General features: G+C 37.3%; 1 protein-coding gene across 3 annotated transcripts; it reads right to left on the bottom strand.

Moving 5' to 3' along the window:
- Nucleotides 1-530: 530 nt before the first annotated feature.
- On the bottom strand, nt 531-27540 carry fign (fidgetin). Of its 3 annotated transcripts, XM_030125498.1 has the most exons (3): nt 27379-27540; nt 26529-26563; nt 531-7211 (listed from the first exon to the last, which is right to left on the bottom strand). In XM_030125498.1, exons 2-3 carry the CDS (start codon nt 26551-26553, stop codon nt 4975-4977), a joined length of 2262 nt encoding a protein of 753 aa, XP_029981358.1. In that variant the 5' UTR covers nt 26554-26563; nt 27379-27540; the 3' UTR covers nt 531-4974. The 3 variants fall into 3 exon arrangements, with proteins under 3 accessions (XP_029981358.1, XP_029981360.1, XP_029981359.1); XM_030125500.1 differs by lacking the exon at nt 26529-26563; XM_030125499.1 differs by lacking the exon at nt 27379-27540 and having other exon boundaries at nt 26529-26843.

The raw sequence follows: 27540 nt of genomic DNA on the forward strand, positions 1-27540 counted from the left end.
AACCAAAGCCCATAATGATTAAGACTTTTCTAACTATTGAATGTATTTGATCATGTTTCTCTGAAATCATGAAGGAGTTTAATTTAATGTTATAACGCTGTTGATAAAATATAAAGTACAACCACTACAGCAAATTTAGCCAAACCCTGTATAAATAAAAACATTTGTCTTTATATTCATCTTGCAGAAACCCCTTCTATTACCTAAAAATACAATGAAAATCATTTTAATCATAGCTAATATAAACGACTGATATGCCTGTGTAAGTGTCAGTGTATGTAATCTGCACACAGGTTTTCTTTAGCTTGTTTCTGAAGTCGTCACACAAAAAGAAAAAAAAAAAAGAAAAATCATGGGTCGACTCGAGTTGTAACTGACTGAATTCTGTCTTTCAGAAGAAATTGCTGGGAACTGAAATAGCACAAGCTTTATTCAATGACACCATTGCAAATTTAATCAAGTAAAGGTACAAAATGCATCCAGGAAAAAAGAAAACATCTTTATTCAGTATTTCAATAACTTTTTTTTTTCTTTTTTTTAAAGGTACCTTGAAATTAAAATACATTTAAATTGACTGTACTGGTAAGTATGGCAATACATACACACATATAAACATGTATGTGGTGCATTTTGTATGTATGCTGTATATCATTAGCAAATGTACAATACATACAGCTATGTGCAAGTTTATTTTCTGTACATGTATATGAAAAGTAAAAATTCAAAATTTTCAGTCCTTAACATTATCCCCTCATACTTGCATGTAGAATTGCAAGTGCACATACTTACACATCAACATGCGCACTACAACAATTCACAAAAGATTAAAGCAATTTGTTACTTTTTAGGAAATTAATTTGCATTGGAGACCTTGTAGAAGACAGTCTGCAACAATTCAATGGAAATGTAAGATTGTAAATGTGAGAAAGTCAGTGTGCAGGTTAACTTCATCTCTGCCCTCAAGGTGCCTTAATTTTTCTGCGACTTGAACTTGACAGTGTAAAGACAGTCTTTCTGAGGTAGACTGCTCAGATTTCAGGGCAAACCTTTTTTTTTTCCTTTTTCTTTTTTTTTTTTTTTTTTTGTTCATTTTTTTGTTGTTGTCATTTTAACTTTTTATCCACAAATGCAAGACATTCAAAATGACAGGACATAAGTACTACATGTACAATCAATGAGGTAGAAATGGTTATAAAGAATGCCAGACTATAAAACTACATAAGGATGGAATCAAAAATCTCAAACAGTTCCAAACAAAATGCAACACAGAAATACTGACATGTTCTGAAAAAAAGCAATTCAAGTGACTGAGTTGGCATCACTGTGATACTTGATGTGCTTTTCAGAGGATTTGGTAAGGTGTTATTTGGGACTGTAGGCCTTTTCATCACACCATCCTTAATAATGAGCGACTGATTTTAATGAAAACATCAACAGCTTGTTAAATTTACACTTTCTGGAATAAATTTGACCCCTGTTGCAATTGTCTTCATATCATGATTAATATAAGATCTCCATTTTTCTTCATTAATTGTGAATTAAAACCACATAAATGTAACTTTTTAACAATGTGACTTGTGTTACACTTTGCTCTATTGCACCGTTAGGGACACAAATGTAAAATGTAAAACAAAAAAAAAAACAAAATAGCAAATATGAAACTGGATCTGTTGTTGTCCGAGTAATTACAAGTTCAACTTTGAGGGGAATATTTCTCCTTTTTACATCTCTCCATAAATCTGTGAACATTGACCTCCAAAACAGATGAAATTTGTGCTTGTTAATGCTAAACAAGGTTTCTTTTTTGCCTGACAGATATCTTTTATATGAAAATTAGACACAGTAAAACAGAATACAACAATATGCTGCATGTTCTGTGACATTTTTTGGCATTTTCAAACATTTACAAATCAGTCACATTCCAGAAGAAAGGGTCGATGTCCGTTAACTCACAAAATGCAAAAGTGAAAAATTACAAACGGTTTGCAAACTCACAAATATGCTAAAAATATAACATGATGCAATACAATCACTTGACAATGCCCAATGAGAGTGCTATAAATTCGCCAATATTAAATATCAACAGCTTTCATTGTAGCTTTAAGGACACTGAAATTCACAACCCCTTCCAAAAACAATTTCTTCATAATTAAAAGCTGTTTTACTTTGGCTTTGGATTTCAATCATCAAACACCTCGAAGTGCAATAATAGCTGACATAATAGTGAAGGGGCAATCTTGGTTTCTTTTGGGGAATTTGTTAAATTTTGAGGTGTCCAAACTTCTCTATATAGAAAATTTGGTGAAAGCAAAAGTAAGTGTTGGTGTTAAAAAAAAAAAGAAAAAAAAAAAGAAAAAGCTTTTTGCCAAATTTCATCAAACCAATCCCAGTGAGTCAGTCTAAGGTGAAAAAACTTAATGTGAAAATCGCTCTCAAGTGAAACAAGATTGATCTGAAAAGGAAAACATTGGTGCAAACTGGAATTCATGTTGTACATAGTTGTCTGTTAGGTTACATGAAAGTCAACATAACCTTGATTTATAGTGCATGATTTCAACTGAATGTTTTGATAACAACTGATGAACTGGTGAATAACACACTGTAACCTGCAAATGAAAAAAAAAAAAAAAATCTTCCAGTCATCTTGTGAGCGGAACACACATCTTTCAAAACAGAGAAAATGTGAAACTACAGCAAGATATTATTCTTGGCAAGTTTGCTGGCTTTTTTTTTTTTAATTTTTTTTTTTTGCTGCTACGTAGTTTCTCTGTTATTGTTTGAGTTTTGATGAAGGTGTGGGAAGGTTATGATGACAAACCAAGTGGCAGTGATCAGATCTGCTCCATTAAGCATATAAACATGTAAAAATGTGCAATAGGCGACAAACACAAAAGGAACTATTCACCTACTCCGACAGTGCTATCTACTTCAGTGCCATTTTCAATGTGCGAGTTCTTTGCTTTCCTTACTGCTCAGAGGACATAATACATTCAGTAACATTTTTTGCTTGCCAATTCAGCCGTCAGACCTGCTCTTTCTCTGCCTCAGATGTTGTGGAATTTGTACTGATCAATGGCGACAAGTAGTGATTAAGAACAATTGTAGCAATGACGACAAGCACCGTCATGTGCACAGATTCTAAGAGACTAGGCTTTGAAAAGAGAGCTACTCAGATCACAAATGTTACAGTCAAGGCCTAAGACAGTTTTTGGCAAACTTTGTGTTATAAATTTACACATAGTTTCATGCTAGAAAATGTGCACATAACGTCTGGATTCACAGATGTCATTCAATTGCCTTTTCAACCATGTAGCTGCAAAAAGATCTGATCCACATTGAAACAAACAATAGCGACAGGAATCACTAAATCTAAGCAAACACATCCCAGACCTGTTAAGTGGTATGCCCCTTTAAGTGCATCATGTGGCGAGAGACAGGGTTTCAGAAACGCACAGAGATTTTGCACATAACCACAATGTTTGGCGTTGTCTCAAAAGGTGTCCTCATCAAACAAATACAATAGGTGCTGACATTTTGCTGTCTTCATGAATTTGCCTTTCAGAGATAACTAACAAACTGAGGTAGAAAGGAACTTAGGTTATACATAATCCTTAGGTTTCATTAATGATAAAACAGCAGCAGAATGGAATGACATAGCTTGCAGCGTTTGTCTTCTCCAACCCCAAGATGTTAGTCTGAACCTTTCAAATTTCTCTCTGCTCTACATAGCCACAAGCTGAACAGTTCTGCAGTAAACTAAAGGAACGGGATCATTGTGCTTGATGGAAATGAAGGTTTCCTAGTGATAGCCAACAGCAAATCAACTGTGTTACAAAGACAAACAGCCTCAAGGCTACAATTCAAGATATATAATGCGTCCATTCTTTTCAAAGGCAAATCTCCAATCATAATTTCAAACAAATCCAAATGTAAGGAACAGAATACTCTCATACATTCACTGTTAACTTTATCATTTCATTTCACTTTGATCATTTTGAGGTATTATAGCCTTCCATGGTGTGATTATGCAGTTTCAAATGCAAGCCAAATGCGCTTGTAATGTGTAGTGCTTTGACACAAGATGATGAGGTACTATACATATCACCACTTTCCTGAGTTTTCAATAGAGAACATCAAAAGAAATAATGGCACGTTATATTTATGGTTAACACTGAATTACTATAGTGTCAATGTTTAAAAGTAAATACACAGCAATTTATGGATGCTGAACTTAAATTGTAAAATAATATCATTGTATGAATTTAATCCATAATAGAGTCTACTACAGCAACCAAATTAGAGTTTGCTAGAAAAATATTTTTTTTAAATAGTTTCTTCTAGCAAAGAAAGTGACTGTCATTGTTATCTTGTTATTGTAACTGAATGATTTGACATGCACAGAAACTTGTGTAGGAATATGGAGTCCAAATTAAATTATGCCAATAATTTTAATTTAGCTGAAAATAACCACAACTGTTCACAAAGAGCACTAAACAGACACAGTTGTAGAATACTGTTCCAATGGAGAGAGAAAGCAAGTTTTTGTCTCATTTTAAAGCTTTTTATATTATAAAACGTCACCAATGAAGATTGTGAGGCAAAACAAAAAAGAAAAGAAAATAACAGCACCACCTCAGGCACTTGATAGCCACTAAATCTCAAGATCAGCAGAATTATATATATATATATATTTATATATTTATATTTATATATGTATATACAAAACAGGGAGAAGGGCATCATCTACAAGTCATTTCAGTTTTATGGCTTCAGCCATATAAAGCATTTATTTATGTGTTTATATTTTCACCAATGCAGGGTTTCCATAAGGGCATCTTTTGACTAAAGCCATCAAGGACAATCTCTTTGCTGTATATGTTCATGTCACCAGTGTTTTTTCTAGCTCAGTATGTTTACTGAAGGTCAAACATTATTTGTGTTCAGTAACTGGGTTTACATGATTGGTGATGTTTCTCATTGACTACAACCAAACATTTTGTTCCATTCAGTATACATGTCAAGTTCTTTTTGTGATATGTTGGGCTGGAATTTGCAAAACACATTTTCAAAGTCTTGGTAGGAAACAGGTCTCATCTGACTAGGGTGAATGGTTGATAAGTCAGTACCAGGCAAGCCATGGAGAGGACCTACCACAGCCTCTTGACACAGCTGGGCTAGGTCCAGTCCCGAAAAGCCCTCTGTCCTCTGAACTAAAAGTGACATCTCTTTGTCACTAAGACAGTAGTTGTGCTGTGAGAGCAGTTGGCTGATTATCTGGTGTCGTGCTGTCCCATCAGGCAACGGGATGAGCAGTCGCTTGGTAAAGTACCTCCGTAGGGACTCTGGGATCTCTTCAGGCTTATTGGTAGAGCAGACCACGAGGACATGGTCCTCAGCAGAGGTCAGAATACTGTCAAGCTGCATGAGGAGTTCAGCCTTAAGGCGGTTCACTGGGCTCTCCTCACTGAGCTGGGCTGACAACAGCAGGTCTATCTCACTGATAAAAACCACTGCTGGTTGGCGACACCGGGCCACCAAGAAAGATGCCTGGATAATTTTGTCTCCTTCCCCCAGCCATTTAGTCACCAGCGCTGAACTGCTCAGTCGCAAGAAAGCAGCGCCCAGTTGGCTAGCCATGCAGCGGGCCAGCAGTGTTCTACCAGTTCCCTGAGGTCCAAATAAAAGGAGGCTTCGAGGTAATGTGGCAAGTCCACTAAACATATCTGGCCTTAAAATGGGCCATAGTATCTCCTCTTTGATGGCTGCTTTGACCATATCCATACCTGCTATATCACTCCAGTCCACTGGAGGGCCTTGCTGAAGGATTTCCGTAGACACCATCTCCACCAGGTTGGAATCACTGTTCTTCAGTTGTTCCTCTGCAGCATGGATTGCCGAGGTAGCCGTACCAATGTCAGTCCCTGTTATGGAGTGAGAGAGATGTTGCCTGTGCTCTTCAGTTTGTTCATTCATGATGGGGGATCCAAACTTGCTGTAGGGCTCACCAGTTCTCAGATCACCCACAGAGCTTTTGGTTGATACATAGGATGGAGGAGTTAGTGCTCTGCCCGAGGAGATATTAAATTTTCGTTGAGGATCAGAAGACATTGGCTGTTTGGTCGTCTTAAAAGCTAAAGATGATGCCTCAGCATTTCTGTCAAAGCCATTGCCCCTGTTTGAGTCTGACACACTGCTGTCTGTTACCCTATACATGGGGCTCTGTGAAGAGCGCTGTTGGTTGTAGTTGAAATTACCATAGTTTGAGTCCATATCTCCATGTCCACTCATGTAGAAAGCTTTTCGTTTTAATGAGTTAGATGTGCTGCCGTTCAAAGGTGTTGGTGCAATTGGTGTATGACTGTGGGACTGGTAAGTGTAGCCAGGCAGTGAGGAAGGAGGGATTGGTGTAGGAGCTGCAATACCGGACGGCAGATAAGCAGAAGGAGGGGGTGCCCCCCCAGGGCTATAACCAGGGCCAACAGCAGTCTGAGAAGGGTAGCCTGTTGGAGGATAATTGTAGTTGGGAAGGTTGGGAGACCCAGCATTGTAGCTAGGCACTAAGGTAGGGGGAGGTGGTGGGGGTGGTGGCTGTAAGAGCCCGGCGCTGTGCAAAGGAGAGGGGTGTGGGGAGGGGAGGGCTGGGGTACTCTGGCCACTGAAGCTCGAATGCAGGTAGGAGCCGTTGTAGCTGGCGGTATATTCCTGAGAGGAGAGGCCCGAGTGGAGAGTTGTGGCTGTGTGGCTCCCACAGTTACTACTGGAATAGCTGGGCTCAGACAAGCTGCTGGCCACCCCCGGGGAGCTGCCTATGCTAGCCGACACATCTGTAGGGGGTAGGGCAGCTGTCATTCCAGCTTTGCTCACAGATATAACATCTGGAGCACAGTTCATTGGGTAAATCCCCTCCTGCCAGGACTCATTCTCTGACTTTCGTCCATTCATGAGTCCAGTGGTGCTATCAGAGTAGGAACACAGCAGGGCTCTTTCATTTGGAACCTCTAGGATCCCAGAGTACTTCTCTGCATATTTCTTAAGCAGGTTGGAGGCAGTCAGCGCAGAGATGTCATCATTTGCCCACGCATACTGGTATGTTCGCTGTAAGTGACCCCGGTAGGCCTCTACTTTGTGTGCTGGTGAGCGGGTAGTGGAAGAGATGTCAAAGTGTTGTTCTGCCCATTGTGTGTGCTCTGGGGTCCACTGCATCTTTAGACCTAGATGTCCGCATAAGGGAGAAACAAGTCAAAGTAAGCATTAAATCATGGTTTATAATCATTCATCAGTAAATACATATATATATTACTTAATTATGAAATAACATTTAAATAAACAAAAAGTGAATGCTTTAAAATTTAAGAACAAGGTGGGTAGTATTACAAGGCCTGATGACTATTTTTAAATAATTATGAGGGAAATGATGTGGATCTAAAATATTATGTTATCTTTCAAATGATTCTTTTAATACAGCTCGTCTAGGACTGAATAGTGAATATGTCCCCCATGAGAGCCCCAACTTAACACACATAATAGTCAGTATGAAGATGTGAGACCCAACACCTGGTTAGTGTGCTATAATTCACCCAACACAGAGCAGAATGACACAGACATTGCAGGTCAGTCTATAATCCAGCTCTCATCTGAGGCATTCTGAGACAGTTTCAAATCTACTTGGAGGAGAGCAGCAAAGCAATCTTCCTTGGCAGCGCTCTGTTGCTTTCATCACACAAACCCCTCAGCCCAGCATGAATTACATCCACATCGAGTCTGCCTACTGCCTCCTAGTCCACAGAGTGAGGGAGGGAAAAAAATGCTTCACTTGTCTTTTTACAGCAGCTCCCTCAGCCTCTCAATATAGCCTTAAGAGTTTGAATGACATAAATAATCAAGTTAAATCCTAAAGTCAATCTGCAAATAAAGGTTTTTTTTTCACATACTGTCATCTTTACTCTGCTTGGGATTATCAGAGGATGTAGTATACCCCCAAAGAATGTAGACTATTAGAAAGATTATAGCTCAAAACAATCTGAGACAGTATGCAGAGTCTTGCACATCTTAAATCAACACTAATCTGGCCAAAAGCTACAAGATGATATACGAGTAGATGCATATTGTTTAACAAAACTTTCCCTGCTTGTTATAATAGCCCTCGCCTTTGCTGAGCAGGCACTGCATCACCACAGTTTGTACTTCAGTAGGTTAAGTCCCAGTGACAGGATTTAAGCAACAAACAGCCATTGTACAGAGGCAGATTACAAACACAGTGTTTGCCTGAAAAGAGTACATTCCCTTCTGACTCCCTCCCAGTTATTTGCCCACCCGCCACACTAGACACCGGGAGCTAATTAGCAGGATGATGCTGCACTAATTGTGTTAATTTACAAGGTTTTAGTCAAAGAGATCCATGCTATGGCTCACATGGTTGTCAAGCATCCAAGCTACTGAAAAAAAAACAAAAAAAAAAAAAACGAGGCAAAAAGCCCAGGCAGACTAATACGGTAGCTATACTGCACTGGAACAGAAAGGCTAGTCAACCTATAGAAAATATATCCTATATCCTATAAATCTAAATTGTATGGAGTTGATATACACTACAAAGAAAAAGTTAAGCATATTCTTAATTTCTGGGCTATTTTGTTCAGTTGGGATTCTTGCACAGTGCTTTTTGCTTTTTTGTGTGTGAATTGAATTGAAACACATTTTTTAATGACCAGGCAGTTTTATTTACAAATGGCAAAAATGACCAAAAATAAATAAATTAAAAAAAAAAAAAGAAAAAGAAATATCCTTAACTTTTTATTTGTAGTGTATGTATGAAGTAAAGAAATCATAAATTGCTCCATACATGTCAAATATGTGTATCTGATGTACATTCGCTGCATTTGCTACCAACTACCATATGCTTTAGCTGAGCTGCTGGTGAATCACAGGAAAAAAAATAAAGAAAAGAAATATTCTTCCTGTACAACACAGACTATGTCCTTTCATCTCTTTTTACAACTACATTAACATAACTTTCAATAAGATGTCAAACAATTTGGCTGTGCAAACGGTGACCTCTTTTTTTTTTTCTGCTGTGCTACAACAGTATCAGGATAATGGCTTTTGTAAAATCATTCAGTAGAGTTCTTTAACACTCAAGGCACATTTTGTCAATAACAAAATTGCACACATGCTTATTGAGTGAGATTTTTCTATTACTGTTAACCCTATCTGATCAATGTGCCACTTTTGGACAAAGTACTACTTGAGTGTGCTTGAGATCTCTCGGCATCAGTTAGTGTAGAAAATGGAAACCATCCAAGATGATTATATGAAGACTGTACACTGCCGGAGAGAGGCTGTCATTTTCTGTATGGACATTAAGTAAAGCACCTGAGGTCTATTTGTGGTATGATATTTTCTCTTTTACAGGAAAAAATAATTTAAGAGAAATCTACACAGAGAAATACAGAGTAACTGTCAAATCCTCTTTGGGACAGAATCATTTAAGATTAACTAAACGAGAACTAGTTCTGCAGTATTAAAATATGCATTAAATGTCATTACTGTGTTTATATAAGTGCAAACAGATGCTGTATCGCTTCATTTAGACAAAGATTAATGGAGTGGAGCCTTAAAAAATGGATATATGCTCTCAAAAATAGCATATACAGATATAAGTGCACAAATAGAATCATACATACACTTAAACACAAATAGTCATAAATACACTCATATGCATGGGCACATGGGCGCACACACACATACATATCCGTGTATTATTCATTAACATAATAATTTTGTACTTAAATTCTTCAGTGAAATATCCCTTATTCCATCTGCATGGAAATTCACATGTAACATCCAGGGGTTCCTTTGTCTTTCTCTTAAATGGTGTAATTATAGAGCGCTCTATTAGTGGAATGTTTTTAGTTGGCCCCAGGGCTGAAGCTTGAATTCCACTGATCACCAACCAACAAATAAGGTCTTTGTTACACTGTGTTTGTCTACTAATTGATCTTAACAATTCTTTATCCTGCATTTAAGGTGATGGCAATGTAAGAAAAAAAAAAAAAAAAAGCATCACGAATCTGTGTCTGATCTGATATAACACTGCAAAAATGTAAGATTAATGTAAGAAAATAAATATTTGGCTTATCTGTTTGGAGATCTGTAGTTATCACCCTGAAGATGTATCTAATAGATGAATATTTCTATTTAAATAATCTTAGGATCACTGAGGGAAAAAACAGTAAGTGAAGTTGAAATGCATTTGACATGTGATGCCATGGTGTTCTGCTGTGCGATGGTGTTTAATTTCTGGTTCAGTGATCTTCATCGATGAAACAGAGATGCTGACCTTTTTGGGAACTATTAATCTGGTAGCCTAGGCCGTTTTTAAGCAAACAAGACTGGGCCTCCACTCTGTCCATCCAATTTCCCAGTGCGTAAATTGGACCGCCGCTTGCACAATTCTCTATTCATTACTGTGCTGCTGAAAGGAAGCACAGAGGTGGCAGAGCGGTTTTCTTTTCCTTTTTCTGTGTGTGTGTGTGTGTGTATGTGTGTGTGTGTGTATGAGTGAGAGAGAGAGAGAGAGAGAGCAAAATGCCTTCCAGGAGGATTCCCAAGCATAAAGAGCTGGACTTTCCTTCCTCTTTTTAGTTTGGGGGGGACTGGAAGGTGGGAGGGCTGCAAGAGAGGGGGGAGGGAAGAGAAAGCTGTCGTAATTGAAACGTGGCCTAATCAGACTCATTACCATTTTTACCAATTTGCACCACCAAAGATGCTTATTAGGTAACTGTGTTTAATAAGCTGCTCTTTAGAAAACTAACTGTAATGAGCTCTTTAAAGTCAGACTTGAGCGTGATTATGCTCTGGAAGTGTTTAGCAGGATCCAAGCAGACTGGTACATTTAGCCATGCACAATGTCATAATTAAGCTGCACAAAACTCTGCACTTCACACCACACAATAGCCCCAGCTGAGGCAGTAGACATGCTGAAAAGTATTTATAATTACTGATCATTACAACCCTGGGATTTTCATCGCTGGACGTAAACATAATTATGGGAGCTTTTGGTTTTATTCTGCACACACAGACCACTCTACTTGACAAGCGTGCAAATATTGCAGACAGACAGTAATTACGTTTATAAATAAAAACAAGCTCATATTCATATTTAAATTCAGTGGTGATATTCTAAGTAGGGGTGGAGCAAAACATTCTAATAAAAGTAAAATGGTAATCGGGACGGCTTCTGAATCCCATTCATCTGACATATCAAGTTAAGACTGTTTAAACTCAATTTAGAGCTCCATGTGGCAGTAATTTCAATCCTCAGACGGCGGGGTGCCATTTAACCCCTCATTTAGAAAAGATATGCCTTCCTCAGTCACTGTCTTTACTGGGGTTTCTGCCCATACATTTCACAGTCTGACCACCCATGGAAACAAATTACTACATGTTTCAACACAATCCCAGTGGACTCCATAGTACACTATAGAGGCTCCACAGCACTTTAAAGCAGAAAATAAGTATACAGGCATGTACTTATTTGTCGTTCACCTGTTAAGAGGGAAAAAAAAACCCAGTGACAAGGTCTGTCTTTGTAATGAAAATATCTTCCTTATTCCATCCTTATCATCAAGTCCACTGTGAAAGAGCTGTTACTACATTGATTTGTCCCACTCAGATTAGTAAATTAAAACATCTCACTGTCTATCTACAGAAACCTACAAAAACACACAAAAGAGTGAGGCTCCTACTCCATGCTACATTTAACTAAATTAAAAAAGCAAAATTAATTTAACTGCAAGAAATGAGCTTGACATTTTTTTTAATCTTTTTTTTTTTTTTACAGTTTCATCCTGTTCATGAGCATTTATAATGACTGCCTGCTTAGTATCCGTTTGTACCGACATTCAACAAAAGAATAACAGCATACTGAATAACATGCCAACTTATTCTGTGCCTTTTGTCCTGGTACATTTGTCCATTTACTGCGGTACTATCTTGTGGTACTCAAGGTCTACTTACTATTACTGTAACCACTATAAGCATCACCTTTGGATACAACCTTGAATTCTTTCCCTCATCACAGTTATTTTATGTATTTACCTGCAGCTTGTACATACAGTCTTGCAGCTTGATTTGTACAAGATTTTTTTTTTTTTTTAATTTGAGATGCAGAGAAGGAAAGAAGGAAGAGAAAGAAAGCCTGGTCTACTCACAGTCTAAATATTTCTCCACTAATGTTAATCTACTGAAGGGCACGGCGTTCTAGCAGAACTTCTGACGGAATAATGTTTTCTCGTAGAGAGCTACTGCTGATTTGAATAATTCCTCTGATATGTAATGAGAAGATGTAAATGTTCCCACTCAGAAGTCATTTCATTATTTAACTGTACAAATGGCCACTATTGATTCTAATTGGCTGTAATAAACTGTCTTTGAAAGAGATGGTGTGAACAGTTTTTTAAACATATTATTTTACTGCCACTTTAAAAATGACTGTAGCAAGAATACCAACATTTAGGAAATACTAGTCCAAAAAACACCAAAATGATGAAAATTACTATTTGCATCATATATTTTCATTTACAAATGGATTATTTATTGTATTTTTTTGTTAACTATAATTCTAAAACTCTGCTACATAGTTTTTTTTTAAAATTTATTACATCTGTCAAGGAGGCTATATTTTCATACATGTTGCACAAACTATTGCACAGCTTTTCATGAGACTGTGGAAAAATAGGGCAAGGGCCAGAGAGGAAACCATGAAATTGTGGCGCAGATCCAGACAAAGAAAGAAATGGATCCAGGAAATGTAGGATTGTGGGACCATGGCTGAGGTGAATGCTCTAACAATTAATTAAATATTTACATAACAACATAACTTAAGACACTGCATTTATTGTTTTCAGAAAAGCTTTGTCTATTTGTCTAGTTCTAGTTCTGCTTTCTTATATATAACATAACACATCATCTTTTCTACTCTGAATTCTACAGCATTTCCTACAGCCTGCACTCATAGATTTTAACATCTCAGGACCACATTTCATTATTTTATGTTGAGGAAACTTATGTATTAACAGCACAAAATAATTTATTTCTCATAAAATTCACAGAGATCTTATTTGTTGTTACTTATTGTATATTAATCTGTGTATACTGCATGTGACATACAGCAGATTCACACCATATATGGCAAACTTTGCAGTGATACTTTGCACTGATACTAAGTAAAATGTACATAGATGTACAAAACCTCTGTGATTTTATATATATATATATATATATATATATATATATATATATATATATGCTTTAATCACCTCTGTGATTTTATATATATATATATATGCTTTAATCACAGAGGTTTTGTGGTTGCGATAACGACAAACCATATTTCTCATTTTTCCTACAATACAATAAATCTTGAGGATGAGAAATTCTCTGAGCTGTCATTTCTGTGTCTCAGTGATGCTCATTAAACCATGACTCCTCAGGCCAAGAAGCCCCCGAGGCTACATCTTCCATTACTACCCTAAGTATAGCTAAATCCACACACATGCTAAACTAACAGCCCTCCACACACAAGTAGAACTTGTACACTGAATTAAAGTAAGACAATTATACGAGACAGGCTTCATAGTGCTCTGTAGTGCATAATACTGATGAATACTCAAATGGCTTGTTAGTTAAAAGAACACAGTCATTGAACTTGAGCACTTGGTAAAACTTGTTTAACCATGGAGCACATGTACAGTAGAGGCAGTGGTTTCGCAAGACTCTATGAACTTGGCTACTCTGCCTCTCGAGGGATCACTTACACACTTCAAAAGAGAAGAGAGGCAGATTGTGACCTTGCTACATGAAGGCTCATTGACCAAAAGCTACTTGCTAACATCTTCATCCCCTAAAGTCCTGCAACCCCAGGGAAGACCCAATCAAAGAGGCACATGCCACTGGGAAAATGCAAACAGAAAAGAGAATGTTTTTTGAGGTTTTCTCAGGTTTTTTTTTTTTTTTTTTTACCACATTTAGCACGTCGCAAATTTTATTGTGAAGCAGCAATTTTAATGGTGCTGAGAGTCAGTCATCTGGTTTACAAACCAACAGGCCAATCCCCATTAGAAATTAAAACATTATCTTGTTCATTGGTCCGAATCACAACTGTGATTACTTCACACTTTTAACCATTAGAGTTTACAGCCATGTTAACCTGGACAGAGAGAAAATGAAATGAAAGTACTTTAATCTGCATCCAACAAAGTATATACGATTTAATAAAACATATATTCCATCTACAAATATCTTATTGTAAATAACATTTTTATTCACTTATGTTAAATGATAAAAACACATATTGTGGAGCACATTAGATAATCCTGTATTCAAGGTAGAATTCTGGCTGGATTTTTTTTTTTTTTTTTTTTAACTCATCATCCTCTTTTCTGTCTGCATCTCCTCTCCTGCAAAACTAAAAAAACACTACATCTTCTGTTTAAATAAACATGTATCCCTCATTTTCAATGTGTAGGGTAATAATATATTTACAATACCCACAGACATGTAAATGTTGTCACTGAACATTTTTTTGTTATTGACATTTGACGAAATGGCAAACGGTGTGAATTGACTGTTCATTGTTACTTGGACATTTCATTATTATTGTAATGAATTTTTTCACATATGTTTTCTATATAAACATAATTTGTACAAAAGATGGTGGCTATTGAAGACATTGTCATTGCTTAAACATTGCAGTAATAACACTGCTAACTCATGTTTCTTGCGTCGGTGAAAAGACATTTATTTGAAATATCTAAAAATTATTTCATATTGTTTCACAGAAACTGATGAAGATGCACTCATGGAGTTCAAAAGTGAAATTTGTTTTGCTTACACAATGAAATCAGGGCTATCTGTTGTTCCATTTATTGTTTCCTAACCATTAAAGTGATTCAAAGTTTTAAACTGAACTCTAATTGAAACTACCCGAGTGAGCAGAAAAAGGATGTTTGCCTGTAACTACAGCCAGCTTTTCACTGAAGCATTCTGAAGCTTTCTGTGGTATCGACTGCCAGTTCCAGAGAAGGTCACTTCTCCAACACAGGCCAGACAAAAGGTGAAATGAGACAACTGAAGCAATCTTAGGTCAATATGAAATAGAAATCTCTCAGCTGTACTGTAATAAAGTTACTGAAGTGAAGTAGTGTGAAGCCATAAAGGGGAACTTTTACAAGGAAAGAGCTGTCGAGGAGATTGGTTCGCCCACTGGCAAACAATGGCTTCTAAGAGCTAAGGTGGCATGATCAGTACAGTCGCATGGGTCTGAATTACAGCTTTCACTTTGAAAAGCAAGTTTGGTTTCACAAGGACCATAATATTACTTATTTTTAACTGTGTGACAAAAGTGTTGCAGCCAAAAAGTCTTCCACTTAAATTATTCAGGAAGACATTTTTTAAGTGTAAAGTTAGGAAATGTCACATTCCAAAACTTATCACTTTAGCACATTATGTTATTTATGAGAACATGTAATGCAAACATTAATATCTTTACAATTCTGCTTGATATATCGGCTTCTTTTAGCTTTTGATTCAAACATTTGTTCATACATGCACACCTTCAATATGAACTGAACAGAATAAAAAATAGGGGTGTAACGGGACTTAAAAATTTTGGTTCGGTACGTTTTTGGTATGGGGTCTTTGGTTTGATGCATTTTCGACACGTTGTTGGCACAGTGAAGGAGACCTGTGTGTGTGTGTGTGTGTGTGTGTGTGTGTGTGTGTGTGTGTGTGTGTGGGGGGGGGGGGGGGGGGGGGGTTAGGGAGTGTGTGCGCCATAACTACCAAAAACCAAAAGTGAAACTTAACAGACTTTGAACGTCTGACCCAGCTTCTGTGCCTCTGTTATACTCTCTGTTGTCATGTTTACCCCCCCCGCCCCCCCCTTATCGGTGCCCCAGCCTCAGAGTAAAGGGGATTTTTTTTGTGGGTTTTTTGGAGCGGCACTGAGAATTCAGCAGTGGCGCAGCTGCCGAATGTATATAGGAGAAACCCTGCACATGGGTTCTGCTTACGTCCACCCTGATTCCTGAGTGTTTGTGCTCTTCACATAGGCTACATGTATTTGTTCTGTACACCTCCATATTGTATCGAAGGCCCTGAACTGTAACGGTTCGGTACAAACGAGTGCACCGTTACACCCCTAATAAAAAAAAAACACTGTTCACACTATTATCATGATTGCTATTTGAGTTTGCTGTCTTATTTTAAGCAATTTAACAAAGCATTTAACATTTCACAAATGTAAACTAAAGTTAAAAAAAAATCCCAACTGAAACATAAATTAAATGAGACTACAATCACTACCATAACTTCATAGCTCTATCATTGTTTTTAATGATAATCTTGTTTCAGATACTTTTAGTTCCTATAATATTTAACACTAGAAACACAGACCTTGCTACAAAAGGCTAATAAAATCCCTCACAATATCAATTTAATGAATATTCCTGAAAAGTTATACAAAGTGTGGACATGCATGCTTTAACAAGGCAACACTGAAATTGTTTTCATATTTTTTCAAGTGGTGTAAATGTTATTACAGACAGAAAATCTAACCGCTGTGACTTGAATGACAGAACAGAGTTTTGTCCTCTGATAGAAATTCAGCAAGGCAGGTGAATATTTTGAAATTCTCTCACGACACCTTTCTAGTGTCCTAAATCCATGGTGGTTTAGAAAAACAGAATGGTGCAAAAATGATCACTTGAAGAATAGTAGACATTTTTCACATTTCATTAAGTCAATGTTGACATGCAGTTTCTTATGCAGTTTAAAGTAATGATTGTTCTACATTGTGCTGCATTTGCATGTTCAGAGTTCAACCAATTAAAAGCTAATTAATTAGACACAATTCTATTAAGAAACAAATCCCATTCATCAATATACACAACCTAAGGTCAGCCATTGCTCAAATGTGAATTGGCTCTTTGCGGCATGTGGACCCGAGAATAGCACAATAGCAGCATTTGCACTCACAATAAACAGTTTGGAATGAATAAATTCAATGGATCATGAACTCATCAGTGCTCATAGATTTTATTTCCCCTGACAGAAAGCAGGAGGCATCACTTACATAGAGTGCAGCTTTTTCTCTAATGGTCACAAAGAGGAAAGGGACGTCTGTCTGACATCACAACTGACAAGCGAATATATGTCTACAGAAATACAGAATTCCAACCCTAATTGTCAAATGTTTAATGCAAGTAAAAACACTGTCACCGCACCATTTATGTCAGTTTCTTCTCTCTGTTATGGTAAACACATTGAAATCAACATCTATTTTTTAATCTATGATGTGATGCCAGTATCGGAAAGTTATTTACGTACTGACATTATTTAAAAAAACATGAACAAAAAAAGTTTACTGGAAGAACAGAAAAAGTGAAAAAGTGAAACAATACATATCCGTACTGTATTTAAAGTGAGTATCCTCTGTGTAATTTCTTCTGTTCTGCTGTCTTTCAATTAAAGTTTGCATTTAGCGGTGGCTGGTGTGACCTTTTGTAGCACTTAACTGAGCTGACTCTTCTGTCTTCTAGGATAAAATTAGAGTATACTTATAGGAAATTATTATTCATTTTAGTGAGAGTTTATGTTGTGTGTGTTTTTTTATGACCATTTTTTGCTGGTTATTCTTTAAATGAATCTGATTCAGATGCAGTTTGGATTTTAAACACTTAAAATAATAAGTACAAGGACAAAAAAATACCCCACAGTCTATAATAACAAAACATATTCAGCCTCTTCAGTTAAATAAATATCACTCTAGCTGTCCTGACAATATTAACAGAGCTGTGGAGCCGTACTAGATTTACAATAACTTCTTTGTTAATATACAAATAAGTTCAGCAGTTATAGTTTACAATAGTTGCAAGTTTTAGATCCATTACAAAGACAACTGGCTTGATCTTTAACTGAGAACTGGTTGAATATCTATCTTTAACGTGCTGGCTTTGTAGTTTAATACATATAATGCGTAAAAAAAAAAAAAGGAGAGTAGGCAAACAACCTGATAGCTGAAACGTGTAATGCAAAACAACTATTCCACAGTTCATTTGTTATGTTTTGCCTCTCTTACAGGTTATGTGCATACTGTTAAATAAATCTGCCTCTGGCTAGTGCATTTCCCTTGATGAATTGTGAACAGCCAAGAGTGAAGAGTCTATGTAAACTGGCCCACTTTGTACAAGGCAATTCGTAAAGCCTTGCTCATTTGGGTATGCATGAAATAACAATATCCTACTGGGAGCATTCTTAGTTTCAAACACTTGGGGTCAACTACACAGGCAGATTCCACATGTGCAGCCCGTGGCCACTGAGGTCTGGAATCTACCTCCCTCCTGGCTGGGTGACGTTGCATGTTCTATTTCCAGACGGAGGGTTGAATTGAGGCTGCAGGGAGTGTAACACTGACCCATATGACCTGTGGCCTAGAAAAGCTGCCTGAAGCTCAGAACACTAAAAACTCCTCACTCCTTTGCTACAGCCTTTCAAAGACAAACAAAACCTTTGCGCATAGCATGTGTCTTTTCATGCCAAATCATTTGCATCCTTTTTTATTCATATCTTTGACTTGTTGTCAATGTATTCTGTGCTGTTGTGGAGCCTCATGCTCACTCTCTGAAGTCTCAAGTGGGAAGAAAGAAAGGAAGTTGAAGAGGCAAAACTGCTTTTCTTTCAGGCCCAGTGTCTACAGGCCACATGTCTCCAGTCATCTGTCACTAGTTTACATACATACTATGACACTTCCTCTCTCTTTGGGAACCCGTTGTCACCACTTGGCCGCCAGCAGAGGCTGACTGGGTGCTAGATGGGTCTCCCCCAGGTACCTCTAGGGAGCCACATTAGACCTAACTGACAGACTGACAGGAACACACAGACACACATATGCATGCAAGCACACATGCAACACACACTCATACACTTCATCCCTTATCCAAACACTCACTCCTCATACACCATACGCCAGCTCACATGCTCCCAAGGCATGGCACACTTTGCATAAAGCAGTGACTTTGCTCTACATCAATTTTTTTAGACACAAAATTATTTTTTCACCCCTCTAGCCTCTCCATGCTACATGCAAGTTTGGAAATGAATAATGGAAACAACAGAGCTGAAGACTCATGGGATCCATTTAAAGATGTGGGAGAGGCGAAGCAGTCAGGGTTTGGACTGCAGAAACATCATGCTCCAAGTAAATTAACCTACTATTGTTGTATATTGTGTAGAAGTAGTGCTATAAAAGCATTTGCAGGGTTATTAAATTACACTAAAAATTACAGCGTTTTAATATATTTTCCTTTAAAATTAGGGCTGCAGTGCAGTAAAAATATAATAAAATAGTGAACTGAAAAACCACCAGCAGAAGGCTTGACATTGTTGTGTACGCTGCCTATTTCTGCCGATGTAATATTAGACGTAGATTGTGCTTTAAAAAAAGAATGTGAACCTTTGTCTGGTGTGAAGACATCCTAGAGAGCCAAACAGTAGCCTACGAATGACTTGGTTCCAAATTGTAAAGTAGGAGTTCAAACTATGTTTAGCTCTTCTCAGCAAAACACTGGTTTGGTATTTCCACTTTGCCTCCCCAGATACTTAAGAGTGGAAGTGAGTTCGCAAGGATAGGGCAGTCCACTGTAACAGCTATTTTTGACCATGCAAAGTCAACATGACTCCCTGAGGTGATTTTCTGATAATGAACACAAAAGAAGTGTCAGCCCTCATAAAGCTTTTAGATGATGCTGAACTCTCGAGTGCTCGGTTTTTACACTCTTATTTTTTATGATTTAAATTAATCGAATTCCATGAGGACTTTCGAAGAATGACTGTCAAATAGGCCACAAAGTCAACAAGACTTTCCATTTACAAAATACAAGTAAGACTCAGGTTATGATGAGGAAAAAAAAATTGATTTCTGTCGGCAAAGTCTTAGTCTACCAGTCTTATTATTATTTTAATGGTTTTTTTAATCGTCTTTACATGCAACAGCTTTTACGGTATCAGTCACAAGCTCACTACCATTTCATATACACAGATATACCTTTAAAACAACAATATACATTTAGGGCAGGGGTGTCAAACATATGTCCCGCAGCCCAAAATTGGTCCTCCAAAGGGGATGAATTTGCAAAGTAGCAAAATTTCACTAGAGAAATTAAATATGTCAAATAAAATTTAGTTCAGGGGCCACACACAGAGCAATGTGATCTTAAGTGTAATAAAAACATAAGACAACTCCAAATTTTCTTCTCGGTTTAATGTGAAAAAAGTAAAATTACATTATGAAAATATTTACAACCTATACTTTCAAAATAAAATAAAATGTGAATAACCTGAACAAATATGATCTACCTAAAATGTCTTAGGAAAAAAAAGTGCAATTTCAACAATAAAATGCCTGTTGGTAAATGTTTTGTGTGTTCATAGATCTAATGTGATCTGTAATAATAAGCTGAGACGTAATATTATTGAAATTGCTGTTGTTTTTCTTAAGACATTTCAAATGGTTGTTCAGGTTATTCATAATGTAATTTTACTTTTTTCACACTAAAATTAACTAAAGACTAAAAATGTGTAAAATTCATAGGTTATTATGTATATAATATTACTGGTCTGGCCCACTTGAGATCACATTGGGCTGTATGTGGCTCCTGAACTAAAATGAGTCTGACACCCCTGATTTAAGGTTTATGCAGTTAACTATGTCATCGCGATAGGCTGTCCACTAGCAGTAGTACATACATTAGTGGCTTGACCAACGCGTCCACTCCTTTGCAGACTGCTGTGGTCTCGTCACAGTGTCACTGCAGACACCAGCTGCCTTGCCGCAGCCTGACACCTTAAGCCTCCATGGCACCGTATGCTCACCCCTCCATCGCCTTCCCTTTCCCTCCACTCATTGTCATCTCCTTCCTCTCCTCCTCTCCTCTCACTACCATCAGGCAGACCTCAACCCATCCTCGGCCGTCCCTGGCACTCTAGGCTCCCTCTGCCAGCACCTGGCGCAAAGCCAACCTGTCAGCCACCCGACTCGGCGGAGGATGAATAAATCACTGGAAACTTCGCTGAAACCACTGATAACTCGCATCTCGCCTGATCATCGTTTAGCTTCTTGTGTCAAAAATCAATTTAAAATGATTAACACGGGATAGAATAAAAGGAACAATGGGACTAAAATTGTAAAAGGAACAAGCTTTTACATAAAAATTTAACTCAATCCTGGCATGTGTTTGAATATATTCATTCTAACATTACTGTGCTATTCATGCCAAATGTCAAGTAAAACCTACACTTACAACGTTATTATGCGAAAATAATTTAATCTGCCTTCATTCTTACACTTTATTCTTCATTTTAGTTTCTCTTTCACAAAATTTTCACACTCTTGATGTTTAGATAAAACACAACTCATCAGGAATAAGATAAGGGAAGCTTCAAGACAAAGTTCAAGGTCTGAATTTTTCTGAAGTATATTTTAACACTTAAAACACTTATCTATAATTAGGCTAAAAAATGTGACATTGTTAAAAAAAAAAAAAAAAAAAAAAGTTTTAAGATTTTTTTAGTTGCATAGGTTTTCAGTCTAGGTAGAAAGGCTGCCTCGATTGCAAGATTAGTCAGACAGTATTTTGTGAGAACACAAGAGGAATTTCAATACAGCAAAATATTGAGTTTTCTCTTATCCTCTTGTGAAAGGCTTGCTGCTCTCTCACAATACAAAACTCCCCAACAGCATGCAATAAAAACACCTTGGAAGAAGGACAGGAAAAAACACCTCTTTTCACCAAGGTTATTCAATGATAAGCAACAGTACTCAGGCACACAATGACGGCTCAAAGTGCCAGCTATTTTCAAAAGTCATGGAATTGTAGATTTCGTTAATCACAGTCCTTGGGTTGAACATCCGCTCTTTGAGTATTGCATTAAATAAACTGACCAGAGGTACAATTAAAGAAGAGGATTCAGACATAAGGATGCAACACAGTATGATATCTCCCAGATGAATAACATAAATATCGCGTTTATTGTCCTACAGCTGCTACACAATTCAGACCTTGTTCAGTGAGCAACCTATGAGTTACACTGACAGTCACAAAATACAACATTATAAATCACTCCAGAAGGGTGCAAAGAAAGGCTGCATTAACAAGATGAGGACTGTGGAAGATGATAAAATATTTTCAGAGATTCAGACACTACATTGCATCTCCACCATAAAACTGCGGATTTCAGCAGGCGGCCAGGCATGATCTACCTTTGCTGAACTAAAGATATTGGACAATGTACGATCTTTTTAGTCAATAAAAAAAAAAAAATCAAGAATTTAGCATGTCTAATTAAAATGTAAACAGTGTAATGAGGACATCAGTGATTTAGGCAAACGTCTCTCTGGCTGCCACTGGGGGTATGATAATTACAGAGGCAAATCTATGAATGCACATGAATCTCCTACAAGTCCAGATTAAAAGCCTTAGTGCTAAACCTAGTTTAGTACACCTGGGGATTGTCTATTCTAGCCAATCCCCAACAGGCTCGGAGCAGCTTCGTCTCCTTATGAGTGCAGACCTCATGTGAAGGAGATGAAACAAAGCCTCTGCTTCGATGTGTAGGAAATGAGCAGAACAAGGAGTTTATGGCGACAAATGCTATAGCCAATGTAAATAATATCCATGACATATATGGCCTGAATAAACCAGCTCTACACCATGAGTTATGGAAGTGTTTTGTTACAATCCGTCATTTAGTGGACCCTAAGTGTGTAAGCCCATTATGCATTATAGTAAGGGTCATAATAGCATGGTAGGATGTATGTGTGACAAATGGGTTTATTTTCAAAAAACAGAGAAAGAGCTAGGCAATTGTCACCTCCTTAAAATGAAACAGACAGGCAGCTTGCAAAACTGTCATGCACACAAAAGCAGGCAGCATGTACACACAAAAACATACAGAAACAAACATGCACACAATCGTCTGAAAAATAAAAGATGGAATATTTATACCATAACAGCAGAAATAAAATCAATAGTGCAATTTAATCACATGTTCTAACTACTGCCTATATGCAACTTGTGTTAGTTACAACACCAGAATCTGGTCAAAAATGTTAAATTATCCAGAATATGCTGTTTGAATCAGAGGAAAAAATAACATAACAGGCCAGTAACTAGGAGACATATGAAGGGTAAGTACGAGCAGCCAATGGAAGGCACATGCATTTTAGAAAATGTCTATGCCATATGCTGTCACTCAGAGGAAAAAAAAAAACAAGTCTGAGCAGACAGTCGCTGTGTCTAAATGAGATGGTAGGAGGAGGAGGGGAGAGAAAGGGAGGATGTCAAGGATTCATGGTCCTTCATCTTTGCAGTAGAGCAAACACGTCCCTCAGTATAGCAACAGACAGCTTCCTCCACTTTCTAATGCAGTCCAACTTAGATCACTGCAAGAATTGTCAGTGTAGAAAGAAACACACAAAGATAACATAGCAAGCTGCCATGAGGGAAACGGCAGAGATGTGGATACAAGAAAAGGAGACAAGAAGACATAGAGAGAAAGAAAGGGAGGGGGGACGAGCACAAAGAACACTTAAAAGAAAAATTTGTGCTTTTTTGTCCCTTTTCTTTCAACATACCCCAGTGGGGACTAACTTGCTTTTTATATGAAAAACACGGAAGACACCACTTAACATATTTGCTAGAAGATGACAATCCTGCACTGATCTCATAAATATAGTCAAGGGGCAAAATGGGATTTCTTGTAGGTACTGACAAATAGATCCATCTGTAAAGATGAGCATTTCATCAATTTACAAAAGCCCTGCAGACATCCCTGGGGGTGTTTACACAGAGTCAGCTAAAGATAGTCAGGAACTAGCTTTAATTGTCATCATTAAAGTGTCAGTCTTGTCGAATTCTACTTCCCAGTAGCACAGCTTTGAGTTGTGCTGTCAATTTTAGTGATTACTAATAGTCTTATATACTTCAAATTATGGACAAAACAGACATTTATAGCAGGTACGTTGTTTCACAGGAACTCATGACACTATTAAATCAAATATTTTTTATATATTTCTAACCCAGATTATTTTGCTTTGAGTTCCTGTGAGTGTTTTTCTGGATAATGAGCTAAGATTGTCTGTTTTAATAGTCATTACATTGAATACAAAAGCAATGAGTTCATGGAATATATTTCTAAGAATATACAAGAATAAAAAATAGCTATTTTTACCACATAAAAAAGCACAATTGTCATTTCTTAAATACGGCAATTTAAAAATATATATGAAACCTGTCTCACTGTATTTAACAAACAAGGAGATTGCACTACGCTGCAATAGAAAACCTTTGCTCTATCTCTAGGTGTAAGCAATGCCTTTCACAGCTAACTGCAATAAGTGTTTTTCTATATCTGTAGTCAAAATAGAATAGAATGATGGATTTTTTTGTTTTTGTTTTTGTTTACTTTACACGCCTTCTTGTTGCTATTTTACTTCACTTACTGTGTAATGTGTGAACATGTGCGACATTCAGTAAAGAGGGGGATGAAAACAGAGATTCATGTCAAGCAACAGCTTAGATTGCTATCATAAGTGCGATACTATCAGAATTAATCAGAGCTGCTTCCTTCTATGCACGCCGGAGCTGTCTGAGGTTAAATAAGGACCTGTAAGAATCACCTAACACACTGCAGGGGCTCAGCCATGGAGTCCCTCCAGGGTTTAAAACTGATAAATAACCTCAAGTACTTCTCCATAATTAGGATGTGCAAGATAAAAGATCTCAGAGAATAGTCTGATAAATGTGAGAATATTACTTTTTCCCAAGTAGATGTACAATTATATGTCAAGATAAACTAATGCTTACAATGTATTTCACTTTTATTAAATATATGCGAGGGTGAAAATGCATTCACTGCTGTGAATCCACAGTCTCAGCAGAATTATTCAAATATAAAAAAGGCAAAATGTAAGATTGGACAGAGTTTTCCATCTGGAGCGTTTCTGTAAGTGGTTGTTAAAGATTCAAACAGAGTTCACTGTCCTAAATATTTTTGCCATCCTGTTCAGTATCTATATCTGTGCAGCTCCAATTAAAGTCCTCTTATAATAAAAAGTAACCCACTACACATGCATCAGAGAGGGCTAAATATGAAACACATAAAAATCTCACCAACAAATTTAATACCCACTTTACAAAAACACATCACAACCAAACACTCTAACATAATGAACGTGGTAGTAATGTACATTTTTTCCCCACTGGGTGACGGATGCAGCAATGCTGTTATTTTTGAAGAGGAATGAAAACATACTTCAGCTCACTGCTGATGATGTTAATTTCCTCTCAAAGCAAAACATGCAAATGAAATGTGTGAACACAATTAAGTAAATTGTTCTATGGAGGTGGAAAAGGTTCACTTAGGACAAAGTGTTTACAGAAGAGAGACAGCACACAACTTTACTTTTCATGACTTTGTGTCCATGCTCAGATACATTTATACCAAACTATTTCCAGTAGAACAGGAATTAACAGGTGTTTGTGACATGACCTGTTTTAACTTATTTGCAAGAAAAAATAATATAGGTTCAAATGTGAATTACAGCTAAAGAAAGTGATGATTATATTTAAAAAGCACATGGCAACATAAATAAATACGTAAATAAATCTATACTCTTGAAAATTATCCATAACACTGTCACTGTTTGATAAATGAAATAAATTATTAAGATTCCAATATGTATGTTACATAATAATACTAATATTGTTAGTATATTTCAGCATTGTTGCACTATTTCTGACAAAGTATTCACTTCTCAATTACTATTTATTTACTATTTACACTCAGTAAATGTAGCATAGCATATTTATACTAAAGCCAGTGAAAGATAATTAAGGAAGTGTGGTAAATAATATATTTGATATAATTTTCATGCAAACCTCTGTAAGTGAGGCAAGTGTTTCAAGAACATTTCTAAGAGATAAGGAGACTCATTTTACAAATTTTACAATCATGCCATCTTTTACAGATGCCACGAGGATATCAGTTTTAAATTATATCTAGGACAAATATTTAATCTATGTTGAAATTATAATATAAATCAGAAATGACCCCTCCTTGAATACAGTGGCTGGGTTTGAAATATGTGTCCATGGATAAATTCACATCTATTGTGCAGTAGGAAAATCATTTTCTGTTTCAGTTCTACATGCACAAGTATGACATAGTGCAATGGGGAAAAGATAAAACTGCACAGAATCAAAACAATACTTATACTTTAAACATTAATGATAATATCACTTCCATGTAATTGTATACTTTTTGGACTGTAGTTATTCAATTATCAACGTAAAATCAAGAAAACTTTTCAAGCTGCATGCACAAAGAAAAAACAGAATTGCATTAACTGTCTCGTTCCAAATGTCACATATATTAAATCATAAATATTAGTGATAATTCCAAAATGAACATACCATAAATACTGGTGCTAGTGATCATGTCTTCAAGCCTAAAAACAAGAGAAGGAAAACAGCACAATCGGAATTTTCACGAGGAGGAATTCCAAAGGTTGCTTCTCATTACAGCCACTTTTTTTTTTTTTTCCTCAGCTATCGGATTTCACAACTTTTACAAAACGCACGGTCCCTTGTTCTTTCCTGGGGTGTACATTTGGGCCGTGTGTGGGTGCAATTTAGAGCGACGCAAACCAAAATAAAAGCGGGCGTAAAATGGGAAAAAAAAAAAAAAACCTAGTCGGAGACGCGAGAGCCACGCAGGGACGGCTGGAGCCTGTCACTTCTTGCGCGAGTTGAAACAAGAGAATAGGAAGCATGTGAGAGACTGTAGATGACATAAAACACACATTCTTCATGCCGCCCATTAGAGGAAGAGGCTAAACCAGCGTGATCCCCCCCCCTCCTCCCCTTTACTTTTAAAATAGATTACTTGCCAGCAGTTGTCCCACTAAGAGCGCAATGACAACCCATCTATTAACCTCCCGCCTGCGGTTATCGCGGCAAGTTTTATTCAGGCTGACATCCAAAAACTTCTCGTTTGTAGGAAAGTTATTTAAGAATCATCACCGTTCTTACATTCTCGTCAAATCTAAAATTGCAAAGTCCTTCTCAGGCTCCGTTGCGTCTTGTTCCAAAGCGGTGACACTTGGTTATAGTTTTGGGAAAATACGCGCAATGACCGGAGCCAGACTGCGCTGCAGTTCTGTGATGCGCGACACAGTCTCATACGAGCGTTTTTGCGCGTCCGCAGCTGCTTCGTTTCTATCTTTTAATTGTTAACATCAGTGATAGACAAGACGGGGCTTACCTGTGAAGGTGACAGGGCAGATTCAGGGTTTATAGTACCATCGATCCGGTGAGTGCGCAGATGAATGGCTCTGGGATTAAGCGCGGCTGCTCGCGATTTGAAACCATTCCAAGTTAGTGAGGGGAAGACTGACCACAGCCTCTGCCATGTTGGAATTCCAAA

Source organism: Sphaeramia orbicularis, chromosome 21, assembly GCF_902148855.1.
Source record: "Sphaeramia orbicularis chromosome 21, fSphaOr1.1, whole genome shotgun sequence".
Lineage (NCBI taxonomy): Eukaryota > Metazoa > Chordata > Actinopteri > Kurtiformes > Apogonidae > Sphaeramia > Sphaeramia orbicularis.

Coding starts and splice junctions, on each gene's coding strand:
- fign (XM_030125498.1), bottom strand. CDS start 26,553: ATGATCACTAGCACCAGTATTTATG. Junction 7,212..26,528: donor CACTAGCACCAGTATTTATG/GTATGTTCATTT, acceptor GCGGACATCTAG/GTCTAAAGATGCAGTGGACC.